The 27,762-nt window shown below is 52.8% G+C and overlaps 1 protein-coding gene across 1 annotated transcript; it reads right to left on the bottom strand.

The window, feature by feature from the left end:
- Nucleotides 1-185: 185 nt before the first annotated feature.
- Nucleotides 186-27,142, bottom strand: MCOLN1 (mucolipin TRP cation channel 1). Its single transcript, XM_044994642.1, has 14 exons — nt 27,070-27,142; nt 24,578-24,795; nt 19,008-19,175; nt 18,520-18,679; nt 17,248-17,359; nt 14,239-14,335; nt 13,344-13,443; nt 12,609-12,715; nt 11,809-11,958; nt 10,042-10,143; nt 8,922-9,044; nt 7,640-7,846; nt 6,155-6,285; nt 186-4,124 (listed from the first exon to the last, which is right to left on the bottom strand). Exons 1-14 carry the CDS (start codon nt 27,104-27,106, stop codon nt 4,088-4,090), a joined length of 1,749 nt encoding a protein of 582 aa, XP_044850577.1. The 5' UTR covers nt 27,107-27,142; the 3' UTR covers nt 186-4,087.
- Between the last annotated feature and the right edge of the window lie 620 nt (nt 27,143-27,762).

The raw sequence follows: 27,762 nt of genomic DNA, 5'->3' as shown, positions 1-27,762 counted from the left end.
GGTCCCACATCACCAGGAAAGCAGGTGAAAGGTCAGGGGTAGGTGACACTCCAAGACATAGGTGCGTGATAGAGCTTCATAGAGTTTGTAGTGATGTACTAATGAAAAAGGTCCATTCCCAACCCAGTGTGGCCTCCTTCCTCACCAACACACATACACCTTCAAAAATCATCAATCTGTCCCTCCACAAAACATGCTGGTCTCTGAGCCTTTAGGCTTTTTCTCCACAACCAGGAAGGCTAGAAACTCTTTAAAACCAAAGCTTAGATTCCCCTGACAGCACATGATGCTGTGAGTTTAAGGAAGGGGGGCGGGGGGAGGCACACCAAATATTGCAAGGCTCACATTAAAGTCACAAATTAGCAGCGCTGCCAACCCCTGGAGGAAAGGGCTGCATGAACCGACAGGCAGGCAGCAGCCAAGATCATTTTCTATAGCTGGAGCACTGAAAGATGCCTCATCATTGCACTGATGAGTTGGTACTGGGGGAAGACAAAGATGCTTGTAATAAGCTCATCACCCCAGCAGCAATGCAGATAGTGACAGCCCCTGTGCTTGGGGGGTGTAGGGGAGACACGCATGGCAAAAATGTGTCCCCAGCACAGCAGTCCTGGCCCTACAGCAGGGCTATGACAGGTGCATCCTGTACAGACGAACACAGACCCAGGCTCAGCTGCTGGCACTATTAGCAGGGCCACATGCTAGCCACAGATTGGGGTGAAGGGGTTTGACACATGAGCCCATTACACTGAGGGGGCAGACAGCAATGTGGAGCTACTGAGAGGGCTGAATGCAATGAGCTTGTTAGAAGAGACAGGGCCCCCTTCCTCCCCAACAGCAGTGGCCCATGCAGACAGCAGAGGGACAGCACAGGCTGCAGAAGGCAGGTATTCAGTGGAGCTTTCCAAGAGTAATAATGCTGAACTGTCACGGTGCCAGCTTCCAGAGGGGAACAGTTGCTTCTGTTGTTACAAAACATGCCCTTGACCTGTCCTGTCCAACAGCCCACGAGACAACACATCCAGAGCAATATAAACAGCCCCTTCAGCCAGCTCCAGCAGCACAGGCCTCTGCCAGCCACAGAGACGACAGATTACAGGTAGCAGTGGCTAGGGCCTAGGCCAGCTGTGCACCAGGCCCTTCAGCAGGGGGGAATAGACACCATAGTGGAAGGGCCAGTGGAGCTGTTCAAAAGTGTCCTGTCAGCTTAACTCTGCTCCCAACAGAGCAGCAATGGTCAGCGCACACACATGGGAAAGGAGGCCCAGCCCTGAGACCCCTCTTACCTTTTCTTCCATGCAGCCTGGGTCTAGCGCCCACAGTCCAGAGTGCAGGGTTTTCACAGAGTGTGGACAGAGCCACTGCAACCCTGGGACACCAGGAGCTGAGCACAGGTGGCAATGCTCCAAGCCAAACAAAACATGTACAAGCCACTCGGCCTCCTGCCAGTCAACAGGAAGAGCGCCGCACCCTAAGCAAGGGGGGAGGGGAAGCCACTTGAGATGCTGCACAAATGGCATTGCTGGGAGAAGCCAACAGGCAGGGAGGCCTCTAAGAAACCAGCTGCCTGCTGCAGTGTGAGCTGACCAGGGTTTGGGCAACAGTCTGATTGAAGCACAATTCGTTGACAGACACAATCTGAACTACCAACACCAGGGCTGGCTCCGAGCCACACTCATCTTCATGGGGATTCATATTGGGCATTCAGCAGGTACTACTGACATCACCAGCACTAACAGCCCTGAGCAGGGAGAGGGGCTGCAGGCCAGTTCCAAAGCAGGGCTACACTGACCCCAACACCATACAGTGAACACCCTCCAAAGCCTGAGGTGCCAGCTTCCTAAGTGGGGGGCTCTGCCAGAGGAAGATTTAAATACTTCTAGTGCTGCTGCCATCCCACAGCCCTGACCCTGCTGGAAACCCTTTCCTGCAGAGTTCCAGGCTGTAAGTGAATTCAGTGTGGTGGATAGGCCTGTGATTTCACAGGCGGTGGAGGCAGGATGCTGCCAAGTCTGTCCCAAGACAGCCCAGATGCTACCAATTTGTCCACCCCCCGTTTCACAGGTACTCCTGTTGGGCTCCAGCACACCCAGCCCTGGGGGCCTTCCCAGTCTGTATAGGACACAAGCTCCCTGGTTGTGGATGCTGGCCACACCCCTCTAAGGCCCAAGGGGAAGGATCTGACCCCACAGAGGCTTAGCCAGCAGCCATTCTCAGCGCACACACTACTGCCTGGCTGTAAACAATGCACAGGAGAGGCAGTGAGTCCTAAAAACCACATGATTTAAAAAGTATTAAAACTGCAAGGTGACTGGAAAAGGGCCCTGGGGCTATGCTGCTGCTGGCACGGAAAGAACCTGTCCTTTCCCACATGCATTTCCATCAGAAACCAGGGCTCCCCTCTTCTCTGCACTGGAGGATTCTGAAGGGCTTGGGGTATAGCAGAATTGTGACATCAGAGAGCAAGAGACACAGCCCTTGGGAAAGGAAGGGATTGGTGCAGAACCCTAGGGTACGTCTACACTACCTGCCGGATCAGCGGGTAGTGATCGATCTATCGCATCTCCTCTAGATGCGATACATAGATCCCCGAATGCGCTCCCTGTCGACTCTGGAACTCCACCAAGGCGAGAGGTGGAAATGGAGTCGACGGGGGAGCGGTGGCTGTCGATCCCGCACCGCAAGGATGCGAAGTAAGTGATTCTAAGTCGATCTAAGGTACATCTACTTCAGCTACACTATTCTCATAGATGAAGTTGCATATCTTAGATAGATATCCCCCCCCCCCGCCCCAGTGTAGACCAGGCCAAGGCTTTGCCAGACGTTCAAGGTGGAAGAGGTCTGTGCAAGGCCCCAGCCCAGCATGCCCTCCCTCATCAGCAGGCAGAAGCCATATCCCCCTCCCAACTCTCTGTTCCTCCAAGGAGACCTCCAGTAGGAACAGGGGAGAGCAGACTGTTTCTAAAGTTAACAAATGTAGACAAAAGATAAAGGCCCAAAAGGCTTTTTTAAACATCCTGAGGCAGCAGGAAGGGCCCAGCCCTCCCCTCCCCACCTTCCCCCCAGGCATGGCATTTGGGGGCGGGGGGGGGGGAAAGAGGCAGCTTGAAAACATTTTAAAAACACCTTCAAAACTAAACCCAGCCTATCAAGTGTCCAGGCTGCCAACAGCACCCAGCACAGTGCAACTCAGTGATGCCCTCAGTGGGGCATCTCTGCAGCAGACAGGCCAGCAGTCAGAAGAGAGCGGAGACTGGAAAAGGCAAGATGCAGAATGACAGAGTACCCAGAACACAGCCCTGGGATGGCACCAGTTCCCAACTGGGGGTGGGGGGGGGGGGTGGTCAAGAGCAGCAACAAGGTCTGGACAGCAGTATCTTTCCCGAACTCTCCTAGCCCACTGCAAAGCTGGGCTTCCCCTGCCTAAGGGAGGAAGGGCTCCATCAGGGGAACTCCTTCCGCTACATAAACTCAGCAGTCCCTGCTGGGACCCAGGCTGCAAGGGACAAGGGAGGGTTCTGCTGAGGGATGGCACTGCCATGGGACAGGAGTGCTGGCATCACTGCAGTGCTCATCTCATTCAGGTTCCATTTTTGCATGGCTCCATGTGAAGAACCACACCATTTCCCCTCCCCCCCCCAAACCCAAGGCGGTGACAAAGGGGGGTCCTCAGCCCTTTTCCTCCCCCATCCCGGATCTCACAGCCTGGTAAAAGCCAGAAGGTAAATAAAAAAAGGTGCTACATAAAAGCTGTGGCCCAAGGTTCCAGTCCATGTGGCCAGCACACACTGAGCAGAGCCCAGCTGGTGCTATAGGCTAAGCGCTGACTCAGCAGATCCAGGGTTCATCTTGGTGGACAGAGCTCACCCATGTCTCTGCTTGGGGGCCACACAGCCCCACTCCTGCTACTAGTCCTTGGAGTCCAGCCAGGGAGGCAGCTGCCAGTGGGTGCGGTCGCAGGGCTGGGACTGTCCCCTTGACCAATCCCCTCCAGGCAGTTCCATGTACAGGCTCAGTTCCCCAGCAGTACAGCAGACAGTGCTCTCCCGCACAGGTACACAGATCAGGCTCTCCCGCAGCTGCGTTGTCAATTCACCACCAGTGTGTTGTCTTGCAGTGGAGCCCTGCAGGGTGAGCAGAGGACACTGTGTGAGCAGTACAGCCCCAGCCAGAGGCTGGCCTCTGGCACATGCACCAGCGGGCATGCTGATGGCAGGGGGAATCCAGCCCCAGGGCAGAGCCGGCCGTGAGGCTGCCATGCAGCACAGCGGAGCTCAGAGCTGCACGAGGACTGACCTGCACCATAAACAAACAGTTGCAACATCTGGAAGCATCATGTCCCTCCCATCAGCCTGTTGCCTGCTGCACAGCTCAAGCAGGAGCTGATCTGCACAGCATGTTGTGCTGAGGACTTCCCCATGCAGTGATGCCTGCTGCAGAGAAACAGCTGGGCCAGGAGGTTCTTCAGCAGGTTGCTAGTTACTGACCTGGCTGCTGTTTAGCCTGATGTTTGAAGAGGACCTTTTATACCCAGACAGAACAATCTGTCCAGATGTCCCTTTCCATCCCAAGTCCTAGGGAACAGCTGGGGAAGGACTCAAGAGCTGCCTCCCATCTCTAGGCTCTAAGTAGGCTCCTGCCAGTAGTTTGACATGGAGCTCATGAAAGCAAAGGACTAATACATTTGTTAAGATTACAGGCTTCCTGGTCCCCCCAAGTCCTGACTTCCAGCCCCTGGCTATCCCAGCCCTGCCAGTGCCCCTCACTCCTGACCCACAGCCCCCTGCTATCCCATCTCTGCCAGTGCCCCTCAGTCCCAACCCACAGTCCCTTGCTATACTTCTCTTCACTTTTTCCACACCATTCATGGTTTTACAGATCTTTATCATATCTCCCCTTAATCATCTTTTATAAGCTGCATAGCCCTAATCTTTTTAGACTCTCCTTGCATGCAAGCCATTCCATAGTCTTTATCATCTCTGTCTGTTGCCCTTCTCTGAACCTTTTCCAGTTCCACTATACCCTTTTTCAGATCGGGCAACCAGAACTGGACACAGAATTCAAGGTGTGGGCACATCTTGGATTTATATAGTGGATGATGATATCTTCGGTCTTATTTTCTATTCCTTTCCTAATAATTCCTAAAATTGTTAGCATTTTTGCCTACTGCTGTGCATTGAGCTGAAGTTTCTTGAGTGGTAACAACTAATTCAGAACCCATCATTATATGGATGTAGTTGGGATTATTTTTTCCAGCCTATTACTTTGGATTTATCTATCTTGAATAATGTTGTATCATCTGCAAACTTTGCCACTTCACTATTTAATGTCTTTTCCAGATCTTTAATGAATATGTTGAACACCACAGGTTCCAGTACAGATCCTTGGGGGACCCCGTTGTTTAACTCTCTCCATTTTGAAAACTGACCATTTATTCCCACACTTGGCTTCCTATTGTCTAACCAGTGACTGATCTGTGAGGTTGCCTACCAGTTATCCCATAGCAACTTAGTCCCTTAAGAGCCATTGGTAGGACCTTGGATTTTCAGAAAGACACTATCCACTGGCTTGCCCTTATTCACATGCTTGCTGACCCCTCATAGTCATGCCTCACTATTTACAAATGCCATGTTGGCTCTCTCAACACATCATGTTTCTCTGTGTGTCAGATAATTCTATTCTTTACCACGGTTTCTACCAACTTGCCCAGTGCTGAAGTTAAGCTCCAGAAGTGATCCTGGCCAGTAAACCTTTTTTTTAGAAATCGGCGTTACATTAGCTACTTTCCAATCATCTCAAACAGAGGCTTGTTTCAGTGATAGATTATATACCACCGTTAGTAACACTGAATTGAATTTCACATTTGAGTTCCTTCAGAACTCTTGGGAGAACACCAGCCGGTCCTGGTAACTTACTACTGTTTAATCCATAAGCGTGTTCTAAAGTCCTTTCTATTGACCAGGGTACAACGTGCAGTTCACTTATCTGCTTAGTACATGGGGACCATCCCCCCCCACACACACACACACCCCTCCTAACAGCCACCCCCAGCTCTGACCCTAGAGAGTTACTGGAATGGGGTTAGAGCAGTGGTCCAGCCCATCCTGCTGGGTCCAGCCCTAGGAGCATATTGGGTCCCGCCCTGCATACGTACCGCTCGCAGCAGCAGAAAACCGAGCAGGAGGAGCTGCTCTCACGGCGGAACTTGCCAGACCTTGGGCTGTCTTTGCATTCGGCAATATACATGTGGAGCTGTGTGATGGGCACATCACCCTCACATTGGTGCTGCAGAAATGGACAGAGGAGTCAGGCTGCCTGCCCACCAAGCCTGGACTGATAACCCCCCTCCAGAGGCTCCTACTTCCTCTCAGCAGCAAGGGAGCTCTTGGGGACACTGGGAGGGGGAGCCAATCCAGGGCACTAATGGCTCTGAGGGCTGGTCAGGGCCTGTGTGAGCATGCTGGAGTCTTGACCATGGCCTAACAGAGACCTTGATGATCTTAGCAGAGGCCAAGGATCTGATGGGCCAGAAACAATCCCCTCACCTCACAGGCAGCCCTGCCATGTCCAGGTGCAGCCTAGGGAAAGCTTGCCCTATGCTGCCCACGCTGCTCATGTTCCAGGCCCAGGGCTGTCCTGTGGGGGTGCAAGGCCCAGGACAAATCAGCCCCCACCCCCGACTCCACCCCTTCCCCGCCTCTTCCCACCCCCATTCCACCCCTTCCCTCAAACCCCCATTCCACCCTACCTCTTCCCGCCCTTCCCCCAAGTGCACCCAGTCCCCACTTCTCCCCCTACCTCCCAGAGACGACCGGGACACAGCGAAACAGCTGTTGGAATGGAAGGGAGGCTCTGGGAGGGAGGGGGAGGAAAGATCAGCAGGGCCACCAGCAGGTGAGAGGCGCTGGGGAGGGGAAGGGAGAGCTTAGCTGCCAGTGGGTGCTGAGCACCCCAGAGTCAGCACGTATGGAGCACAGGGGCCCCCCAAAGCATGGGGCCTGTGGCAGTCGCACCTATTTGCTGTACCCTAGGGACAGCTCTGTCCAGGCCTAGAAGGAAAAGTTCCACAGAACTGAAGATAAAGCCAACGCCTCCCCAGAGAGGACTTCCCAACTCAGTATCCATGATGGCAGGCTCCAGGACCCTCACTCCCCTTCCCCATAGCCCTCAGAGGGCTGGCAGCAACAGGGCACTGGCAGCACTGCCACACGTGCTAGGGCCGGAGGGACCAGAGGTGGTGCCACTTCTAATTTAAATTGGTGGAGCCCATGGGTCGTACTGGGAACAGGCTGGCTCAGGCACACAAGTGTTTATGGTGTCAAGCAAAGCTGTCTCCAAACCATGTCCCCAGGCGATGACTGCCAGCTGCAGCCAGGCCAGGGGGAGGGGGCGTGTCCTACCCCACACGCCTGTCATTGGGTAACTAAGCCCACTGTTGGCACCATTCTAAAAGGGCAGCCCATGGAGTTCACAATACTCCCTGCTGGAAGGGTGTTGCGTCCCAATATGCCGTGCTCCACCTCTAAAGATGGAGGTGGCTGAGGGAACCTGAGACAAGGTCCATTTCATGCAGGTTGGACATGGCTCTCGGGTTCTGACAAGCCTGCAGCCCACGGAAGGCAGCACTCCCCAGACTGACCTTGATGGTCTCATAGGAGCCGGTGATGAGTGCAATGAAGAGGCTGAGCACCATGTAGATGAAGAGACTGATGAAGGTATAGAGGTAGAGCTGGCTGAAGAGCCACACCAGGTAGCTGTTCTGTTGCATCTCAGCAAAGGTCACGAACATATCATCCCCGTTGATGAGGGAGAAGAGGCATTCGGACACCATGGAGAGGGTGCGGAACTGCACATAGGGCAGAGAGAGCCAAGCCCCTGAGTACAGGTATGGCCAGGCAAACCCTGGAGCAAAGCCACATGGGAGCTGGAGCAGCACTGCGTGACCATCTAGGCTCAGTGGCAGCAGAGCTACCACCAAGGCAGATCATCCCCCTTCATAGCAAAGGGCCCTAAGCTCTATCCAGCCATTAGCCCCCTTTCCCAAATGGATGCAGAGAGGGGAAGGGACTAGCCAACATCCCCCAGCAGGGTAGCAACAGGAACAGGAGCAGGCCCCCGAGGGCTCCCATTTCCTGCTTGCCTCATGCTTCTCTCACCACCCGCTGCTTGGTGCTGCCTGACCAGGAGCAGAGACTCTGGCAGAGCCAGGCCAAGCCAAGCCATGGGCCAGAGGTTCTGTTGTAGCAGCCTCACCTGCTCCAGACCCTATGCTGCACTAAACAGTGCAACAGGACAGAGGGTGATTCCTCGCTGCTGCTACCCACGGCGCAAGGAGAAGCCAATGCCAGTTGGGTTGGGGGAAGGGCTGAGGTGTCCCCTGCATTTTGTTTCCACTGGGAGGTTCCCTTATGGATCTCCCCCCATTGAAGGGACTGGGATAGGGATCAAGACTGGCTGTGTTCTCCCCTAATGCAGGGCAGTGCTTGGAGGGTTATTGCCATTTTACAGGGCATACCTACCACCAGCACAGAGGGGGACTCCAAGGCTCTGGGATCTCTGGCTTGGGCTGGGGACTTTGCTTGGGTGGTATTCCAAGGCATGACTCCAGCACCCCATGCCACACAGACTTGGCCCCCCAACATGGTACAGTCCCCTCCTCAATGCCCCTAGACACACTGACCTGCCCCCTTATGCTACTAGCCACCCAGACCTGCCCCTCTCCCCCTGCCAACATGGTACAGTCCCCTCCCCAATGCCCCTAGCCAGACCTAGTCCCTCCCTGGACCCCACAACATGGTACAGTCCCCCCATGCTCCTAGCTACACAGTCTGACCCCTCAGTTGGTACAGTGCCCCCAACACTCCCAGCTGCAGACCTGGTCTCCCCAACCAACTCTGACATGGCACAGTTCCCCGTGGTACCTTGACATGGTACGGGCCCAGTACGATCCACCCGCAGAAGCAGTAGCCCAGGTAAATGACAGCAACACAGCAGCAGAAGCGGATCACGTTGGGGAGGGCGACCCTCATGGTCACTATGAGAATCTGGGGGAGACAGATGCGATTGTGAAACACTAATAGTGCAGGGACTCTCCACCAGGGCACCCAGCGTCAGCAGGTAACGCCAAAGGGGACACCATGATGGAGCTGGTGTCCCCAAGGGATGATGAGATCAGTCACCACACAGAGATCAGATGGGAGCAATAATAATTGCACAAAGGTCTGGGAGAAGAGGCAGTAGATGCAACAGAGGCCTGCAGCGTTGCATGGCAGCCAGCAAGGCCACAGCTACTCTGTGCTGAACGTGCAGCGGCATCAAGTCATGGAGCAGGGAGGCATTAAGTCTTGCCAGAAACTTTCCTGCAGAAACAGCACCTGGGACTGAGTCCTGTCCCCAGGCCAGCAGAGATCCTCCAGAGAAAAGGTTCAGGGAGCTGAGTGTGCATAGCTGGGGAGACCCCAGTGTCTACTGTGGCAGAGGCTGCTCCTAGGAGGGACATCTCAACCCAGGGGAGGAGGGGTTTTTAGGTGGCCCAGGAAGAGGAGCAAGTGCAATGGCATGATATCACAGGGCAATGGAGCGGAGTATCAGGGCAAACGATCAGGCTGCAAAATGATTCTCAGAGGGAGCATTGGAAGTCCCATCCTTTCGAAGCACTTATGTGGAGTGGACAGAGCATTAGCTAGCACAACAGGTTTCCACTGAATTGCTCCATTTTGTTTGCTGAGAGAGCAGGGCTGGAATAGCGGGGGGTTGCAAGTCAGCACTGAGGGGTACTGGCAGAGCTGGGGGAAGGGTGCACGCCATCTGGAATCATAGGGGCATGGCTGCAAGTCAGGATTGAGGGGCATCGGCAGAGCTGTGAGAGAAGAGCCAGGGGTAGGGAGATGCAGTGGCATGCTGTAGGTCAGCGTTGAGGGGGCAAAGTCTGCCCAGGCCTTCACTTCGAGCAGAATATAGCACCTCGGGCAGTGTTGCCACTCACTGGGACAGAGCTCTCTCGCTACATGCTGTGTGCATCTGCATGCAGGCATCACTCACATTGTATTTCTGGAAGAAGCTGAGGTAGCGGATGACCCCGACCCAGACCAGGAGAGTGGAGGTGCCCAGAAGGATGCTGCACACGTCATAGCTGGCAAAGTTCTGCAGACAGACACAGACATCAGGCGGCCCTGGCCCCGCCCCTCACAGCAAATGTGCCTCCCATCATTAACATGTGCTTAGGTGCTTAGTGTCCCAGACTACCCATCACTCACCACCATTCCACCAAGGGTTGTGGCAGTTTCTCCATCACTGGCAATTTTTAATTCAAGATTGGATGGTTTTCTAAGAGCTCTGCTCTGGGGAAGTTCTCTGGCCTGTGCCAGACCACATGATCACAATGGTCCCTTCTGCCCTTGGAATCTATGAACCCATTACAGCCAGGGGAGCAGAACCCAGCTGACAGCTACCGGCAGGTGGACAGGGGAGCCCAAGGAGCAGCAATACAAGATGCTGAGGGCAGCACACATCCCATTATGCATTTGGAATATGATGGATTGGAAAAGGGCTGCATCAGTAAAGGCCTCGCAGCATCTGGAGTGGGGAGGTGACAGTCCCTCACCGGGCAGCTCCAGCACTGCCAGGCACGACACCTTGTGCTCTCAGGAGACAGCGAGGGGAAGGCAGGTCAGCAAAAAGCAACAGGACCAATCAGAGGGGACAGGAGGAGACTGATGACTCCCAAGCCTGGCTCCAGGACAACAGCACAGTCTGTCAGTCCTAACCCAGGCAGGGGTCCCTTTTGGGATGGGCCAAGGGCCAGGACAGGACGGGCTCAGGATCAGGACAGGGTTGGCTAGGTACCTGACATGGTTTCCCAAGGGAAAGGAGGAAGCCACTCGGGCCCTTTTAAACTAGACAGAGACCTGGCATGAGGACCTAGTGCCTGGGGTCCCCTACGCCTGATTTTTACAGTCTGTGGCAGGGAGGGGCTGTACACTGGAGGGGGATCGTCACTCAGGGCCCAGTATGGATCTGCGCAGACCAGGACAACACTCCATTCCCCCACTACAGAGCATGGGGACAGCAGCAATCCGGCACCCATATGCAGCTATTGGGCCACCCAGTCTCAGAGTTGGTCCTTCCCTGTCCCTCTCTCCCTGCTGGGAACAGACCAGGCAAATGGTGCCTCAAGCTCTTCAGGAGGCTACAGAGCCACATGATTACTGCACTGATCTTACAAACAGCTCTGAGTTAGGAGGGAACATGACCCCAAGGCAGGTGGTTTGGCAGTGCCCACATCTGCACCTAGGCTGGGATCTCCATGCCCAGCAAGCTGCCAGCCCTACAGCCAAAGTCACTTGTCAGTGAGACTATTGGCTGCCTCTCTGTTTTATGACTCACTCCCAATGAGTGCCCTGGGGCCGCTAGGGAGCTGGTTCCTCTAGTTCCTCGGTGCAAATCCCCTCAGACTGCAGCTATTAACAGCTCTAGCAGGGGGCAAATGGTGCACTCCCAGAGGACCAGCACCTTCCTCTCCTCCTATGGCCTGGCTGAGCAGGGTCCTTGCCCCTAATCCTATCAGGGAGGGGCAAGGAGGAATCCCAGCACCCCAGCCATAAGAGAAGAGCAGCCACTCACTGGGATCAAAGGTGTGGCCTTCCAGTGGCCCTGCACACCCTGCCAGTGCCCTTGCCCTGGCAGCATTCCCAGGGTGGAGAGGAGATGTTTTGCCAGAGAGATTCTCTGGGAGGGTTCCCTGGCACAGCCCCATGGGGGAGAGGGGGAAGAGCACACACAGGAATGGATGCCTGTACATCCCCTCACCTTTGACTCAATTCCGATCTTCATGATGGTCCCGGACACTGTCAGGACATCACTCACCACCAGCAGGATATACCAGCCATTCACAAACTCCATGCGGTCTGACAGGCAGACGTCCTGGTTGTAACGTCTCTGAAAGAAATGGCCCAACTCCTGCAAGCAGAATGGAGTGCAGTGACGGACCCGCAGCAGGGACAAAGCTCCACAGGCAGGGGACTGAGGTGAACTCCCAAGAGTCCCTTGGGGATGTTTGGCTTAGAACATGGCTGCCGGGCAGAGAAGGCCCCAGTGGGAGCAGCAGGGCTGCCCATCTCCCAGAATCCTCACCCTTGCAGAGGGAGAAATAGACAAAGCAAAACTCCCAGCTCTGCCCAGTGCTCCAGGAGAGTGAGATTTTCATCTGGCTCAAAATAAAATTCATATTTGCCCTTTTGACCAGGGCAGTTCACCATGTTTCTCTCACTTCACTGGTCTGATGCTCTGCTCACCTCCAGCGCAACTCAGCTGGGGACAGCGGGTTCCAGCCTCTGACAGCTGAGCCATTCCCTCCCCAGAGATGCCCATGGCCCTCAGCCTTATTCAGTAGTTGTGTGCCCCAAGGGATTCATAGGAGATGCCCTGGGAACCCTCCCTCCTGCCAGAGAGACCAATCCTCAAAGGGGATCGCTGCAGCAAGCACAGCCTTACACCCAAGTGGAGGCCCATTGTTCCTGAGAGGCTGCAGGAGTGCAAGGGGCTGTGCTGTCAGAGTCTGATGTTTGCGCCCAGTTGCACTCAGCCCAGCAGGCTAGGCCTGTACTCACATGCTGCAGTATCAAGCCCCGGATGATGGAGCGGGCACACAGGATGAAGGACAGCACACAAACAAGGATCACAGCCACGTCGAAGAACATGCGGAAGGTGTTGTCTCCTGGAAGAGGCAGTGGATCTCCTCAGCAAGGTAACACCAGGGCGGCCAAGCGGAGCCCAGAGTACAGTGTGGGAGAGCCCCAGTGCAGGAGAAGCAGATAAGGAGACAGGCTCCTCCACAAGAGCTGAGCGCTCAAGGGTCTGAGAATGGAGCCAGCAGTGCCCAGAGCCCACATGCCACACCAGCCTAGAACGCCCAGCAGAGAGCAGCCACCATCATCAGCCTGCTAGACAGCAGGGGTCATACCCAGTGCCCATCCTGAAGCCAGCATTTTAGTTATGTGGAAGTAAGGAGTAAGCATGTCTGCTCCGATCACAGGAGTAGTGCATGGTCTTCCATGGACACCTGCCCTGAGTCACATCACCTAGAGATCACTCCAACACTGCTGAACAGATCCCTCCACCTGCCCAAATCATCCCCCGGCAGAGATCTAGCTGAGGAAGGCACAGCCCAGAGGCGAGGTCACATTTGCTGTGAAAGGGAATGTCTAGAATGGACAGGCCTTAATGGTTCACAGCAGCGCTAGCACAGCTACACCAATGGCCCTTCCGGTTAGCAGGGGCGGGGGGGAGGAGGAGGAGGAGGAGGAAGACTGCCCCCAGTTCTGTCTGCCCTTCCCATCCCCTACCTCGGCCATAGATGCTGGGGTCCTTGCACTCTTTAATGTCAGCTTTGTTGTCCAGGCTGATCTTCACCCGGCCACTGTGAGCCTTGTTGTCAAACGTGATCTGGTGAAGGAAGAGGAAGACTGCTACTGCACAGCAAGGAGGGGATGGGATGGCCAGGACCCTCTCTGGCTGGATAGTCCTCACCAGCCCTGCTCCCAGTGCAGGACTCTCACTCTTCCTTATTGCAGTCCTGCTCTGCAGGGCAGCATGTGCCAGCAGCACAGCTGGGTCTCATGCTGACCCTCTGATGGAGAACCTGCTCAGCTAGCAGCCATGCAGAGAGGGTGCACCTGGCATCCCCGCAGGCTCAGAGAGCCCAATTGGGCTCCCGCTGGCTCTCTGGGAAGAGTTCTTGGCTCACAAGCCAGTTGGAATCCAGCTCCTGAGCTGGTTCTGCAGGGCTAAAAAGAATGAGCGGCAGCAGACTTTTCCGTCACTTGAGTCAGCAGGTGGCACTGTGGAGCAAGGGCAATTTTCACAGTGGCTTTCCACCTGAGACCCCCACTAGAACTGCACCACAGCCAGAAACCTTGGCCTGCTCCCTGGCTCCCTCCTCCTATGTCATGGCTGCTCACCACCCCAGGGACACAGCCCAAGGTGCTACCTGCACGTTGCTTGGAGGAATTCAGCCTGACCGCTCCCTTGCTCAAGAGCAAGCGCTCCCTGACAGCAAGAGCGACCAGGCTGTGGGGTGGTCTCCTAGGAAGTAGGTAGTGCAGGCTAACGGCTTGTCCATCTCTAACACTCATGCTTCCCTCAGGCAGCTGCAGCCCTGGGGGAGTCCTGGCTATGTATTTCTCTGGTGCAGGCAGGCCTTCTGCAGCCCTGCCTCAGAGCTGGGCCGGGGTTACTCACAGTGATGGTGAAGGTGTAGCAGTCTGGGATCTCATTGTTAATGATCGTCTGGATGTTGATGGCCTTCAGTTTAAACTGGATGGTGACGTTAATGAGCCTGCAGGAGACAATGATCAGACTAACAGGATGGCGTCTGAGTGGTACGTTCCATTTCATTGCTTCAAAAGGGAACGGCTCTTCACAGCTAGAAACTCAGCACCATACAACCCCTTTCAGCCCAAAGTTACACAGGCCATCCTCCCATAAGAAGCAGGTGTTTGTCCATTTTACAGATGGGGAAACAGTAACTTAGCTGAAATCAAGGGAGCAGTGGCAGAGCCAGGAGCAGAACCCAGATTTCTGACTCACTGCTCCATCCCAACCACTAGATAACACAGCCTAAACAGAAACCAAGGTAATGTCTTTACACTGCAGCTGGGAGGTATAATTTCCACCTCGGTAGATGCATGTGCACTAGTTCTGCTCGAGCTAGTGCCTAAAAATGACAGTGTGGCCACCGTGGCTTAGGCTAATCATCCTAGTACAACCGCAACCAAGATCCTAGGTACGGCTCAAGCAGCTAGCCTGAGCCGCCACCCAGGCCACAGTGGCCACACTGCTGTTTTTATTGTGTTAAATTGAGCAGCGCATGTGTCACACCTCCCCGCTGCAGCACAGCTGTACCTTTAAAAATAATGCCATGGACCTAACAGGTGGGCACCTTCTGAGCCGCCTCTCCCCACCAACACCACCTCCTGCTTGTTAGTGCGTGGGAAGCATTCCCCCTTGCCCCCCAACTCGTAGTTCAATTCAACAGGGAGCCATCACCTTCAGACTCGTCCTGCTAGAACTAGGACGTATATCTTTCAACTCAAGCTGGTGGTATCTTCCCCAACCCTGCGCTCACTCACATTACACAATGGTCACCACACACATCCTCAACACCACAGAGCTCCTAGGTCCCTATCACACTGTCTTCCAGAGCTCGGCCAGATCCTGGCAGCTGTGGTCTCTCAACTGCTGAGTCCCCAGATTTAGCAGCATGCTGAGTAACCACTGGGGAAGCAGAAGTTCTTGTAGACAATGCAGCAACAATGCCACTGTGCTAGCACAGGCTGAAACAGGCCCCAGAGCCCACGCAAGAAGAAGGGGAAGGGGAAAGAGGGACCTAGGGCACAGGAACAATGAGAATAGCTGATTCAGCATTTCAGAGCCCAGCTGAGCACCCTGCTCATATGCAGGAGTCCCTAGGAGCCACTGAACAAGATCAGAAGCTTTTTAGGATACTGAACTGTTCTGCTCAACTAAGGCTTCTGCTCTGCCAGTCAGCCTGCCCACCAGTGTCCCCCAAATTCAGCTCTGCCAGCCAGCCCCCACACCTGTCATCCCCCCGACACACACACCAACTTGGCTCTGCCAGCCTCCACACCTGTCTCCCCTCCCACCAACTTACCATCAGCCAGTGGGCCAGCACATCTGTCTCCCTATCAGCACCCAGTGCCAACAACCAGCCCACCCACATGTCTCCCTCGCTCACACCCACTTATCCACCAACTCAACCCTGCCAGCCAGCCCACCAGTGTTCCCCGCCCCGCCCACCAACTCGACCCTGCCAGCCAGCCCACCAGTGTTCCCCGCCCCGCCCACCAACTCGACCCTGCCAGCCAGCCCACCTAAGTTCTCACCCCCCAACCCATGCCTTTACCCTGCCACAGAGCCTAGCCACTTTCAGTCCCTCACTCACTCTCCATCACTCCCAGGCCCAGGTTGCCTCACTGAGAAATATGAAGATTGTCCCTGCTGCACCCTACGGTTTCACCCCTCAGCTGCAGGGCTTCTGCCTCTTACACTCATCAGGCCTTGTCTACACTACAGGGAGAAAAATCAATACAAGTTACGCAATTTCAGCTACGTGAATAACATAGTTGAAGTCGACATACTTTTAGATCTACTTACCACGGGGTCCACACTACGCTATGTCGACTGGAGACGCTCTCCCATCGACTCCCCTTGCACTTCTTGTTCAGGTGGAGTACAGGAGTCCACGGGCAGTCAATTTAGTGGGTCTTCACTAGATTTGCTAAATCGACCACTGACGCATCAATCGCTGTGCATCGAACCCCCAGTTAGTGTAGACAAGCCCTTAGTAATAATTCTGCATGCAGTGTGGTCTAGCCGATAGAGCACCGGCCTGGGACTCTGCCACTGGCCTGCTTGGTGACCTTGGGAGAGTCACTTCCCGCCCCATGCCTGTTCCTCTCTTATCCTGTGTTTGTCTTGTCTACTCAGATAAGGCTTTTGGGGGCGGGGGCTGTGCCTCACTAGGCATCTGCAGCACACTGCACAGTTCTGCGACAGGAACTGAGTGACGCTGTGGTGGGAGATGGTGCTGGCTTAGCAGGGCCCACAGAAGCAAGTCAGACCTGTATGTACTTGAGGAACTGAGCTCAAGCAAGTGACTCGCCCCCTCTGGCTGAGGAAGTTGATTCATCTCTGTCCAGCGACCCTTTTCATGAAGAAGGCTGTTTCTACTACAAAGGCCCTAGATTTGGAATCATCACAGCAGGAAACTTCAAAGAGCTGAAGCCACACATGATGCTGCATGCACTGCCCCCCAGGTAATGCTGCCAGGGAACTAACAAGGTCTCCCCTCCACCAGCATCAGACCCAGCCACTGCCTCAGTTTCACCCCTTTCTACTCCCTAATAGTTTCCCAGCAACAAGTCTAGCCCCCTTCCCGTGCTCAGCAACTTGTTTGCCCCTTTTGGTTCGGGGCAATAAACAAGGACTCCCTCCCAGCCACACTGGGAATCCCAGCCTACACCCCATAGCAAGTGCAAGAGCCAATACTCTTCAACCCACACACTGTCCCAGCCAAGCTGCTTCTAGAGACACCTCCCCCAGGTAACACTGCCAGCGACTCTAGCTTTGACTGCATCTCCTGTTTTCAGCAGTTAGCCGTGCACTGCCCTCGGTAATAGAAGAGACCCCACCTCACGCACAACATGCCTGGAGAGATAAGGCACTTACTTGTGAAACTTGAGCGTGAAGTTCTGGTAGCTGGGGTGGGGCTGCAGGGAGAGTGTCTCCACAGGCTGCAGGGGCCAGGGCATCCTCTCCATGGGGTCCACACCCAGGCAGTCTGCAGAGAAAGGGGAGGCTGTCCTCAGAGAAGCAGCCCAGCCAGCACCCAAACAGGGCCTACTGTCCCCTCCCCTACCTTCCAGCAGCAAGAACCCCCACCCCCACCCCCAAACACACAATGGCACCATTTGCCACATCAGGGACCAGCCCTGTCCCCAGGATGCAGCCAGAGAGGAGCAGAGAACAAGGACCTAAGCCTGCTTTTCAAACAAGAGGCAGGAGCTAGTCCAGGGGTCGACAACCGTTCAGAAGTGCTGTGCTGAGTCTTCATTTATTCACTCTAATTTAAGGTTTTGCGTGCCAGTAATACATTTTAACGTTTTTAGAAGGTCTCTTTCTATAAGTCTATAATATATAACTAAACTATTGTTGTATGTAAAGTAAATAAGTTTTTAAAATGTTTAAGAAGCTTCATTTAAAATTAAATTAAAATGCACCACACCCCGGACTGGTGGCCAGGACTCAGGCAGTGTAAGCGCCACTGAAAATCAGCTCGCGTGCTGCCTTCGGCACGTGTGCCATAGGTTGCCTACCCCTGAGCTAGTCTAAGCCAACCCACCCCTCACTGTTTACAGATCACTTTAGCATGGCATCTGTCCCTTTACGCCATGGGCAGCCATCACAGGTTGGGTGCAACAGACAATGCCTGCCTAAGGCACTCCCAGCAAACACCCCTGCCCTCCCCCCCAGAGGCCACAGCAAGGCTCCAGGGAACTCACCTGCCAAAAGAGAGCTCACCCACCACCTTGGATTTAGCCTGAGCAAGGCCTTGGGTGCACTTCCCTTCCCAGGCACCACTGGGGCTATAAGCCACTGGCACTCACTTTTCCCCCCACCAAGGTGTGTGAAGACCCCACGGAGAGGTGCAGGACAAAAGCCTAGGTAGAGACAGGGGCACAGACAGCAAGCCCACACTTTGCAGGGCACTGCCACCTTACCCAACTAAACCCTCAACTCTGCCAGCCAGTCAATGCCTGTTGCCACCTCTTCAGCTGCCATGCAGCTTGGGCACCACCTGATACTCATGAGGCCAGGGTGAGCACACAGCTGAGTGGGCAGTAGTAAGCACCAGCCCATGGGGCCCAGCAGAGAGATCCATCAGGGAGCCTGACAGCACTCCAGGGACCCAGAAGTACCGTGCAGCCTGGGGCTACTTACCTGTGATGATCTTGGGGTCGATGTTGAAAGTGTCATTGGCAGGGTCGATCTGCCCTTTGCGATAGTACTGCTGGCACAGCATGAGGGCCGACTGGTTCCCGCTGCACTCCCCATGCACGTAGGCGTAGCGCCCGATTGTCTCGTTAGGAATGGCCAGGTACTGGGGAAGGAGGAGACTTTACCACCCTGCCCCAAAGCCCCCATGTCGGCAATGCTCTGCTATGGGCCATGGAGAGCCCTCTGTCTGAGCCCCACACCACTCCTCCCTCACTCTGCTCAACCCAAAGGCTAATGCCCTGAAAAATCTGCAGATAGCCGCTTTGTATCCACAGATATCCGCATACCATGTTTGCGGATCAGACGTGGATACAAATCTTGTGGATTTGTATGTGGATCAGATGTGGATACCCCCACACAGGGGTCTACCAATGGCTTCCTGGCCCAGCCCACCTAGGTCTCCTAGGACCCCAGTGCGCTCCTCCTCTCACCTTCTCCACGGCGTAGAACATGTGATCGTAGAGGTCCCTCTGCGTATAGACAGCATATGTGTCCTCCGACCCATCCACATAGTCCTTCAGAAACAGATGTTTGAAAGCAATGGTGTTCTCCTCCTTGAACGTCACCACCATCTGATTGCTGAGCCCAAAGAGGATGAGCTGCAGAAGAGAAGAGGATGAAACCAGCTGAGAACGCTGCCCCTAGCAACAGCTTACCATTGGAATGTGTCATTCTACAGAACCACAAGCTTCACTCACTCGCACAGACTCTATTACACAGCTGCATCAGCCTTTTGAGTGTTACAAGCTCATCTCAGTCAACCCGACCCAGAAGCTGGTTTCTAGAATCACTATAACTACCTCTTTGGCTAGAACATTAAGAGCTGGAGGAGAGAAGCAATGACTGACAATCATATCTGGCAACAGCAGAGCACTCTGAGCTTTCACTGAACAGTACAATTCCACAGAGGACATATGGTTTGCGACAGCAGTCGTAAGTGATGTTATATTAGGCTATTGGGGTCTCTGAGCATGGTGATGGCCCCAATCTCTGCAATAAAACTATCAATGACAAGGAAGCTTAAGAACTAAGTTGGAGTCATCTTTGAGGAGAAAGCCATACTCCCCTCCACACTATGCCTTCCGCTTCAACATAGCTACCTTCCATCAATTACTGGAAAAGTGGGAATAAGGAGAAATAAGAACATATATCATTATTAAATGTCAAAGATGTCACATTTCCCCTTGACTAACTAGAACTACTCCGACTGAAACACAGGACGGACAGACTGGATCAGAACCAATGCATCTTGACAAGCACCAGATGCTGCAGAGGAGTGGATGAGAATCCCGCAGTAGCAGATGAGGGATATCGGTCCCCACCTAGGGCTCACACGTGTCACTGGTAGCTGCAGATTGTCTAAAGACCTGAAGCAGGGGGTTCAATATCCCCTTCCACAACACTTGTTATCAATTACAACTCTGGATATTATTGTTAGCTGTATAAGTGTCCAATCCCTTTTCAAATCTTGCTGAGTTCTTGGCTTCAACAACTCAAGGCATAACTGTGGCACAGAGCTCCACAGTCTGATCACAAATTGACAGGTGGGAAATTCAAAGCTGAAAAGAGGATCTATCTTTTCACTCAGTCATTACTTTAGGCAACAAGCCCAGTCTTTTCAGTCTCTCTTCATAGGAGAACTTTCCAGGCCATCAATCATTCTCAATACTCTTCTCTGAACCCCCTCTAGTTCTTCAGTATCCTATCTGTTATGAGGTTCTCAGCACCACACAGCATCCAGATGAGGCTGCACCACCTACTAGATAAAGGCATTAGAATATTCTCTGACTATTCACTATCCTACTCTTTATGCATTATTTGCTTTTCTGACTGCAGCTGCACATTGAGCAGAACTACACTGTCTACAATGACATTCAAGTCCCTTTCCTGGGGGCAGCTAATTTACACCCACCAGGTGAAGGAGTTCAGATTTTTCCTTCAACATGTTTTGCATTTATCAACATGAAATGTTATGCCACCATGCTGCCTATTCATCCAGTCTGGGAAGGTAATACTTTGGATAGTAATACTTTGGATCTTAGATTAGAATGAAACTAGGCTTGGCAACATGTTTGACCACAGTCAAATACTGTCAAATATTCCAGCAAGAACAGTTGGCAGCCTACCCTACCTTTCTGATTGCACCATGGTGCCATACTTTCATGTTTTAAAACTTCATCATAATTTGCATTTTTCTGAGTTAAAATAGCTAAAGTAACTTATTTTTTGTAATTATGCATAAGTATTGAAGGCTGAGCCTACTGGAGACCATAAAGTTTTTTTTTTTTTTTTTGGTTAGTAAGAGAGTGCTACAATAAGTTAGAGTTTTAGAATATTTGACCAGTGCCTGACAGGTCAACTGACCAATTACTTTTTGATGGGTCAAATTCCCTACCCTAAATCAGGCAGCTACTCAGTGAGGTAAGGCCTTCCTCTTGACAGGGATTTTACTCCAGCTATTGCTTCCTTTTAAGTGTGTCTTTACGAACTGTCTTTATTCATTACCGCTATCAATGAAATCTTACCGGCTAGTGATATTTTTAAAGTGCAGTTTTGCCCAAGTGACAAATAGGTTTTCTGTACTCAGCAGATGTGGGGGAGGAAGTCAGCCAGATCTGATGGCTTCAGAGAACACAAAGTTTGCTTTTTACAGAATGCCAGAGTGAGAAACTAGTGCAGTGTGTACACTACAGAGCCCATGCTGTCATAGCTATGCCAGCATAGCCCCTTAGCATAAACACAGTGTACATCCACAGGAGTCTTTCTATTGGTACAGGAACGCCAACTCTCCGAATATTAGCTATGCAAGAGAAGCCTTCTTCTGTAAGCATTGCTACGTCTACACTGAGGGGTTTGTGAGCATTGGTCTGTGGCTGGGGGAGGTGGTTTTTCACACACCTGACTGAGGTAGCTATGCTGGTACAAGTTTTAAGTCCAGACCAAGCCTAGAACAGTTCATGCTCCCTCTTGCACCTCCAAGAACAGTCACTCCCACCCACACAGGGAGTTAAAGGGGAGCTGCATCCCTTATCCAAATCTGGAGTCCCAACCCTCCTTTCACACCCTCCCTGGTGCCACTGTCCAAGAAAAGCTTCCCACTCAAAGTTTATTCAAACTGCCTGTTAGCTGCTGAAAGGAGGAGAGATGACAAAGGGAGATGGTAGTGGGAGCCTAGGTGGGAAACAGATGCAAGGAGACACCCAGGCAGAATGGGAGTAAACAACCTTGAACCAAACAAGACCACTGAGGGGCCTGGAAACAGGAGGAGACAAGAGAGGAAGATGACTTTTGCCGCTACATTTGGATACGCTGGAGGGAAGGGGGAAGATGAGATCCTGGGAGGCCCCAGAAGAAGATATTGTAGCAGCTGAGGTGATGCCAGAATTGTGGTATTTAAAGCTCCCTCTGTCAGTGGATTTGAGGAGGGAAGTTTTAGTCACAGCTCAGATCTAGACTCCAGCATTTCACATCAGTAGATGAGCTGCTTGCAGAAGGCCTTCCCAGACATGAGGGTTTTTCACATAGCTGTTGGCCAAGCAACTTGTGATGTTATTCACCTTCCACCAACTGTTCTTCTCCCTGCTCTTAAGTGCTTTGGATTTTCCCCTTGATGTTCACACATTAATACAGACATATGCTCCCACTGAACAAGCTAGATGCAGAACTCACTGGGTGAAGGTTCTCTGGCCTAGGTGTCAGACGAGATCATCATAATGAATAATGCACATAGCTCACCATCAGCGAGAGCTACTGATGGGCAAGCTTGGGAAAGGATTTGAACAGCAGCTTTAGAAGCAATTCCAACATTTAGATGAGTGCAGAATAGAACAGTTGAGGGAGGTTTTTAAATCACATCACCCCTGCATCCAGAGGAGTTACCCAGGGGGCAGCCAAGTCCCTGTGTTTATCAAGAGCCTGGTGTAGTTTCAAGCCTATTGAATTGCACAACTATATTGTGCAATTCAAACACAAGGCAGGAAATGCACACGCAGAGGTTCCAATAGCAGCATTAATCATGTCAAACTGCACATATGTCCCAATCTTACATAAGAACAGCCATACTGGGTCAGACCAAAGGTCCCTCTAGCCCAGTATCTTGTCTTCCAACAGTGGCCAGTGCCAGGTGCTTCAGAGGGAATGAGCAGAACAGGTAATCATCAAATGATCCATCCCCTGTCACCCATTCCCAGCTTCTGGCAAAGAGCTAGGGACACCGTCCCTGCTCATCCTGGCTAATAGCCATTGATGGACCTTTCTTTTTTGAACCCTGTTACAGTCTTGGCCGTCACAAGATCTTCTGGCAAAGAACTGTACAGGGCGACTGTATGTTGTGTGAAGAAATACTTCCTTTTTTTGGTTATAAACCTGCTGCCTATTAATTTCATTTGGTGACCCCTAGTTCTTGTGTTATGAGAAGGAGTAAATAACACTTCCTTATTTACTTTCTCCACACCAGTCATGATTTTATAGACATTTACCATATTCCCCCCTTCATCATCTCTTTTCCAAGCTGAAAAGTCCCAGGCTTATTAATCTCTCCTCATATGGAAGCTGTTCCATACCCCTAATCATTTTTGTTGCCCTTTTTGTTACATATCTAGAGCACCCAGAACTCAAAATCAAGCCCATCTCATTTGCAAATGCTGGTCAGAGCATTAGATGTGCAGTGTCCACATTAACCTCACTGACAATTTTAAAGCAGGAGGTCCCAAACTGTGGTATGCGTACCCTTGGGGGTACATGAGACATCTCAGGGGGAACACAGGAGAAAGTGTGTAACAGTGGATTTCATTTATTGCATTTTCATAATAGGCTACTCAGACAAAGCTTTAAAACTGTGGGAAATTGTTATATAAAATACAGTAGTTAATTTACTTCACGATGTTCCAATGAGAACACAGATACACAGAGACGCTGACATACAGAGCCCTCACTTCCAATCACTGTACAGCGTAGATTTAGTTGCCCAGCAACTCTCCAGTCTAACTGAGCTCAGAACTTAGTCAGGGTTATTTTTTTGGTTGTACACATCACACTAAGTGAAATATGGACAGGTGGCTAAAGACAGGTAGTGTTAAGAAGAAGTATCAATGATGAGAAGGGCGGCTGCCAGATCTGGAAGGGGGCACGCAATAACAAAAGTCTGGGAATCCCTTTTTAGGGGAAACTCGGGTTTAAAATAATTACAGAAGTTACCTTCCCCATATTATTACCACCATCTTTGCTTAATTATTCAAATTTACTAAATCTAATTTACTTTTCAGCAGAAGCGTGATAGTTCTTCCTTTTGCATTGCTCTCCACTTGCAAAATGAAGAGACCAGCTCATCAGTTTATCAAAAACATTTTGCAGAAGAGCAAGACTTCCTCTGACAGGGCTCATTTTAATTTATGTTTCCAGCCTCTCATGTACTAGCACAGGGCTGCAATGGTATGGCTAAGTTGCAAGCGCCACTGGAGGATGACAGTTTTAGGAGGAGATATTTCTACTGATTTTGTGTTTTTACAAAACCTGAACTGAGCCAGTTGGGCCCCTTCCATTTTTGCAAGACCGAGCACAAGCCTAAAGAGGCAGCCTTCATGCTGCACTGATGGAGCTCTGTGCATTCAATGCACTAACGGAGGGGTTGTGCGGAGCACACACTTACACAGTAGATCCCGCTCTGCTGAACATGCTGCCCATTGGCTAGTGTTCCAAGCTTGTTTTCAGTCAGATAGCCAGGCCATTTCCTCATGTTCCCATCATGTGCCTGACTACAGACCACATGGTTTCAAAGTACTGATTTTCCTTTCAGCAGGCTCAGCCTGCATACAGAGCCTGCCTGAGTGCCCCAACCTAGCATTACTACCCAAGGGCAAGCAGTCCCCCAGGCTGCCTGATATATCACAGGAGACTAGAGTTACCCTGAACAATGGAACCAGAATGACATGGGCTGCAGGTTGCCATAGCCCAGAGTACAGTGCTTTTCATCTCCATGCCCCCCCAGCCAGCCCCCACACACCTGGATGGTGACAATGATGATCTTGATGATCTGCAGCACCAACTTGAAGGGTTTGCGGCCTTTGGCGCGGAACTTGTCACATGGGCTCATGAAGAAGTACTTGAGGCGCCTGCGCAAGTCTTCCTCCTCAGGCAGGAGGGAAGCGGAGCCCATGCCCGGCCCGGCCCCCCCGTCTTGAGACCCATAGCTATTCACAGGGGTCAGCAGCCTCTGTGTCTCTGGGAGGGGGAGAGTGGAAGGAGGTAGAAGAGACAGGAATATAAATGTAAGTCACCATGGTCCTCACCTCACTGATATAAGAGATGCTCCAGAGCCACTCACCTGCCCCAAACCCTAGGAGGGATTTCAGATCATGGCCAGGTTTAGCCAGCTTGCTCTCTTCACCAGCCTCCCTCCCCACTCTCAGGCTCCAGCAAAGTGGTTTGTCACCTCAGCCTAACTTAACTGCACTAAATAAAGATCTGAATAGTGGGTGGTTGGAGGGGGAGGGCAAGACACCCACCCTTCCATGGCCTTAGAGGTGGGGGTCCAGGTGTTTCTCAAGCAGCCTAAACCCCCAGGCTCAATAATTCTTATGACTGAACCCTTCACCATCTGTACATCCAACAAAAATCACTTCTTTCCCCTTGATCTATCTGGTGTGCCCTCTGACAGGAGCCTCATGGATCCAGCCACTTTGGCTCCTCAGATGAGTCAGACAAGACGATCAACAGGCCATATGGATTTCTCATCAGAAAGGTGGTTTATTTACTACCTGGCACTGGCCTCAGCAATGACCTAGATACCAGCTGCCTAGGGTTTGGCCAGATGATTTCATGTCTTCATAGGACTCAGAAGAACGCCACCTAGACAGTTGTTAGGTGCTCTACAGAGCTACAAACAACACAGGGCCCTGCCCTGAGGAGCCTATAGCCTAGATTTAGACAGGAACATAACAAACAAGGATGGGAGGGATTAGGATTATAGCAGGAAGATCTCATCGTTAAGCGAGGTAACATCTTCATTACAGTTTGACCAGGCCACACAGCATTTCATGAGACACCAGTTCATTGCAGCTCTAGAACCAAGGAGTAAGAGACCCTGTAGGATCAGGCCATTGTTACCCCCAAAGGTCCAAGTGCATGTGTGTTTTGTTCTGTGATATGGTCCCTTGTCAGAGGAACTTTCTGTATCAGTCCTGGCACGGGAAACGGGTATAACTGCAGTGTCACCTCAGCATGTGCACTAGGAGGGGGATAAGAGCTCAATGGCCTGATCCTACTTAGGTTTGTGAATAAAGTTTTCCAGACTGAAGCCATGTTGGAAGGCAGCTCCAGCACCACCACAGCTCAGAGTTTCCCTAGCAATCACAACAAGAGTAACAAGATGTTGAAGAGGGCCAGTTTTACTATTCAGAACCCTCGGGCAGCCGAGGAAGTTATGAGAATGATGTTATTGCTTAGCTGCTGCTTGAGAAAAACTTCTGTCACCACAAGCACTGGAACAAGTGCAATCCAAAGGGTCCTCCTCCTCCACCAGAGAAAAAAATAGAACACAAAAGCTTTGAGGTTGGGGAAGGGGTAGGGTAGTTGAAGACCCCAGCCCTCCCCCACAACAATCAGGAGGAAACACACACCCTGGCCACCAGGAGTCTGAGTGCTATAAGTCACTGGACCAAAACATAAAACACCCAGGCTTCTGGGAAGGTTAAGGAGAACTATTACAGATCCCCTGGTAAAACAACCACACCTGCAGATACTTCACAGCAGTGGAACATGGAGAGCTAAGGCAAACGCCTACCAGCTACTCAATCATTGACAATAAACCTGACAGGGAAACTGGGAGACAGAGGACATTGCAAACCAAGAGAAGGGCAACCCTGCAGCACGACAGAGGAGCGGTGGGGACAAGTCCTCTACTCCACTGTAGAAACTATGATGGAAGAGGAGAAATTCTCCCAACTTTGAGAATGGACCCAAGTCATTCCAACTGTGCCTGGCCCTGCGAGAAACGACACACGCACTGAGCCAGCCCCTGCTGGGGACCGAGGGAGGGATGAGCCCCCAGCGCACTGGGAACCCAGCCCGGGCAGTACCGGTGCATTCTCTTCCTAGCAGCCCCGCAAAAGGAGGGGAACTAGAAAGTGCCTCGTCTCCCCCAGCGGCCAGAAGGAGCTCCGAGCAGGGTGAAAGCCCAGCACCTTTCCCCGCAGGGAGCTCCCGGGCCGCCGCCGCCGCCCGAGCTAGGAGGCGCCCGCTCACTCAAGCCCAGTTCCTGCTGCCCGGGGAGGACGCAGCAAAGCCGGGCTGCGGCCAACCTCTCCCGTCCCTTCGGGGCCGCACGGGACTCCCGCCGCGGGCGCCAGTCCGAGCCGTGCCAAGCCCGGCCCGCTGAGCCAAGGGACGGGGCGGGCGCTGCAGCCGCTAGCTCTCGCTCGCCGGGGAGCGAAGCAGATCGGCCAAGAGCGGCAACCGCCGGCAGCGAGCGGGAGACTCGAACCCGGGCGGCCTCACCTGCGGGCGGGCTGTGCAGGCGGCAGGGAGCGGACATGGCGCGGCCAGCGCGAGCCCGGAGCCTCGCAGCTGTCCGACCGGAAGAGACAAAGCGCAGCCCGCCCCCATCACGTGCAGGGCCCCGCACCGCCCCTCCCTCACGTGATCCTTCTAGCCCCACGTGCTCCGACATTGCCTCGCGCGCCTGGGCGGCTGTTCAGACAGTATTGGCCGCGCCCTGCCCTGCTCGGGCCCATCCACCCATCTCCCCGAAACACAGGGACTGGGTCCGCCCCCGCTGCTTCCACACACAGGGTCTGGCCTGTGACGCCCAGGGTCATGACCCCTGACTGTGGATGTGATGTGCCCCTATGACCTCTGACCCACAGAGCGATGGACTCTGTGCCCCACCCTGCTCCTGCAGGTGCGATGGGCTTCTTGTGACACTCTGCTCCCACAGGCAGTAGACCCCAGCCCTTAGCACAATGTGGTCCTTCCTGCTCCATTGGCAATGGGTTCTCTCTTCCCATGACCCTAAAGGTCTCCGTGACCTGACCACATAGGGTACCTGGATCTCTTGTAAACATCTTTCCTGATATTTGTAACTCTGTTGGCACATTGTTGGGTTGGAGTGTGGTGAAGCTGGCATGTGTGAAAATCAGCTGTTGGGTGGGAAGCCAAGCTTCAAACTTAACTATGGAGATTGACACATCT

This window comes from Mauremys mutica, chromosome 20, assembly GCF_020497125.1.
Source record: "Mauremys mutica isolate MM-2020 ecotype Southern chromosome 20, ASM2049712v1, whole genome shotgun sequence".
Lineage (NCBI taxonomy): Eukaryota > Metazoa > Chordata > Testudines > Geoemydidae > Mauremys > Mauremys mutica.
This window is presented reverse-complemented; position numbering and strand designations above follow the sequence as displayed.

Excerpts from the sequence above, each read along its gene's own strand:
- MCOLN1 (XM_044994642.1), bottom strand. The coding sequence starts at position 27,106 with ATGTCCGCTCCCTGCCGCCTGCACAGCCCGCCCGCAG. Across the intron at positions 19,176-24,577 it reads TCATCATTGTCACCATCCAG|CTCATCCTCTTTGGGCTCAG; the intron begins GTGTGTGGGGGC and ends TCTCTTCTGCAG. Across the intron at positions 17,360-18,519 it reads CGACCCCAAGATCATCACAG|ACTGCCTGGGTGTGGACCCC; the intron begins GTAAGTAGCCCC and ends CTTTCTCTGCAG.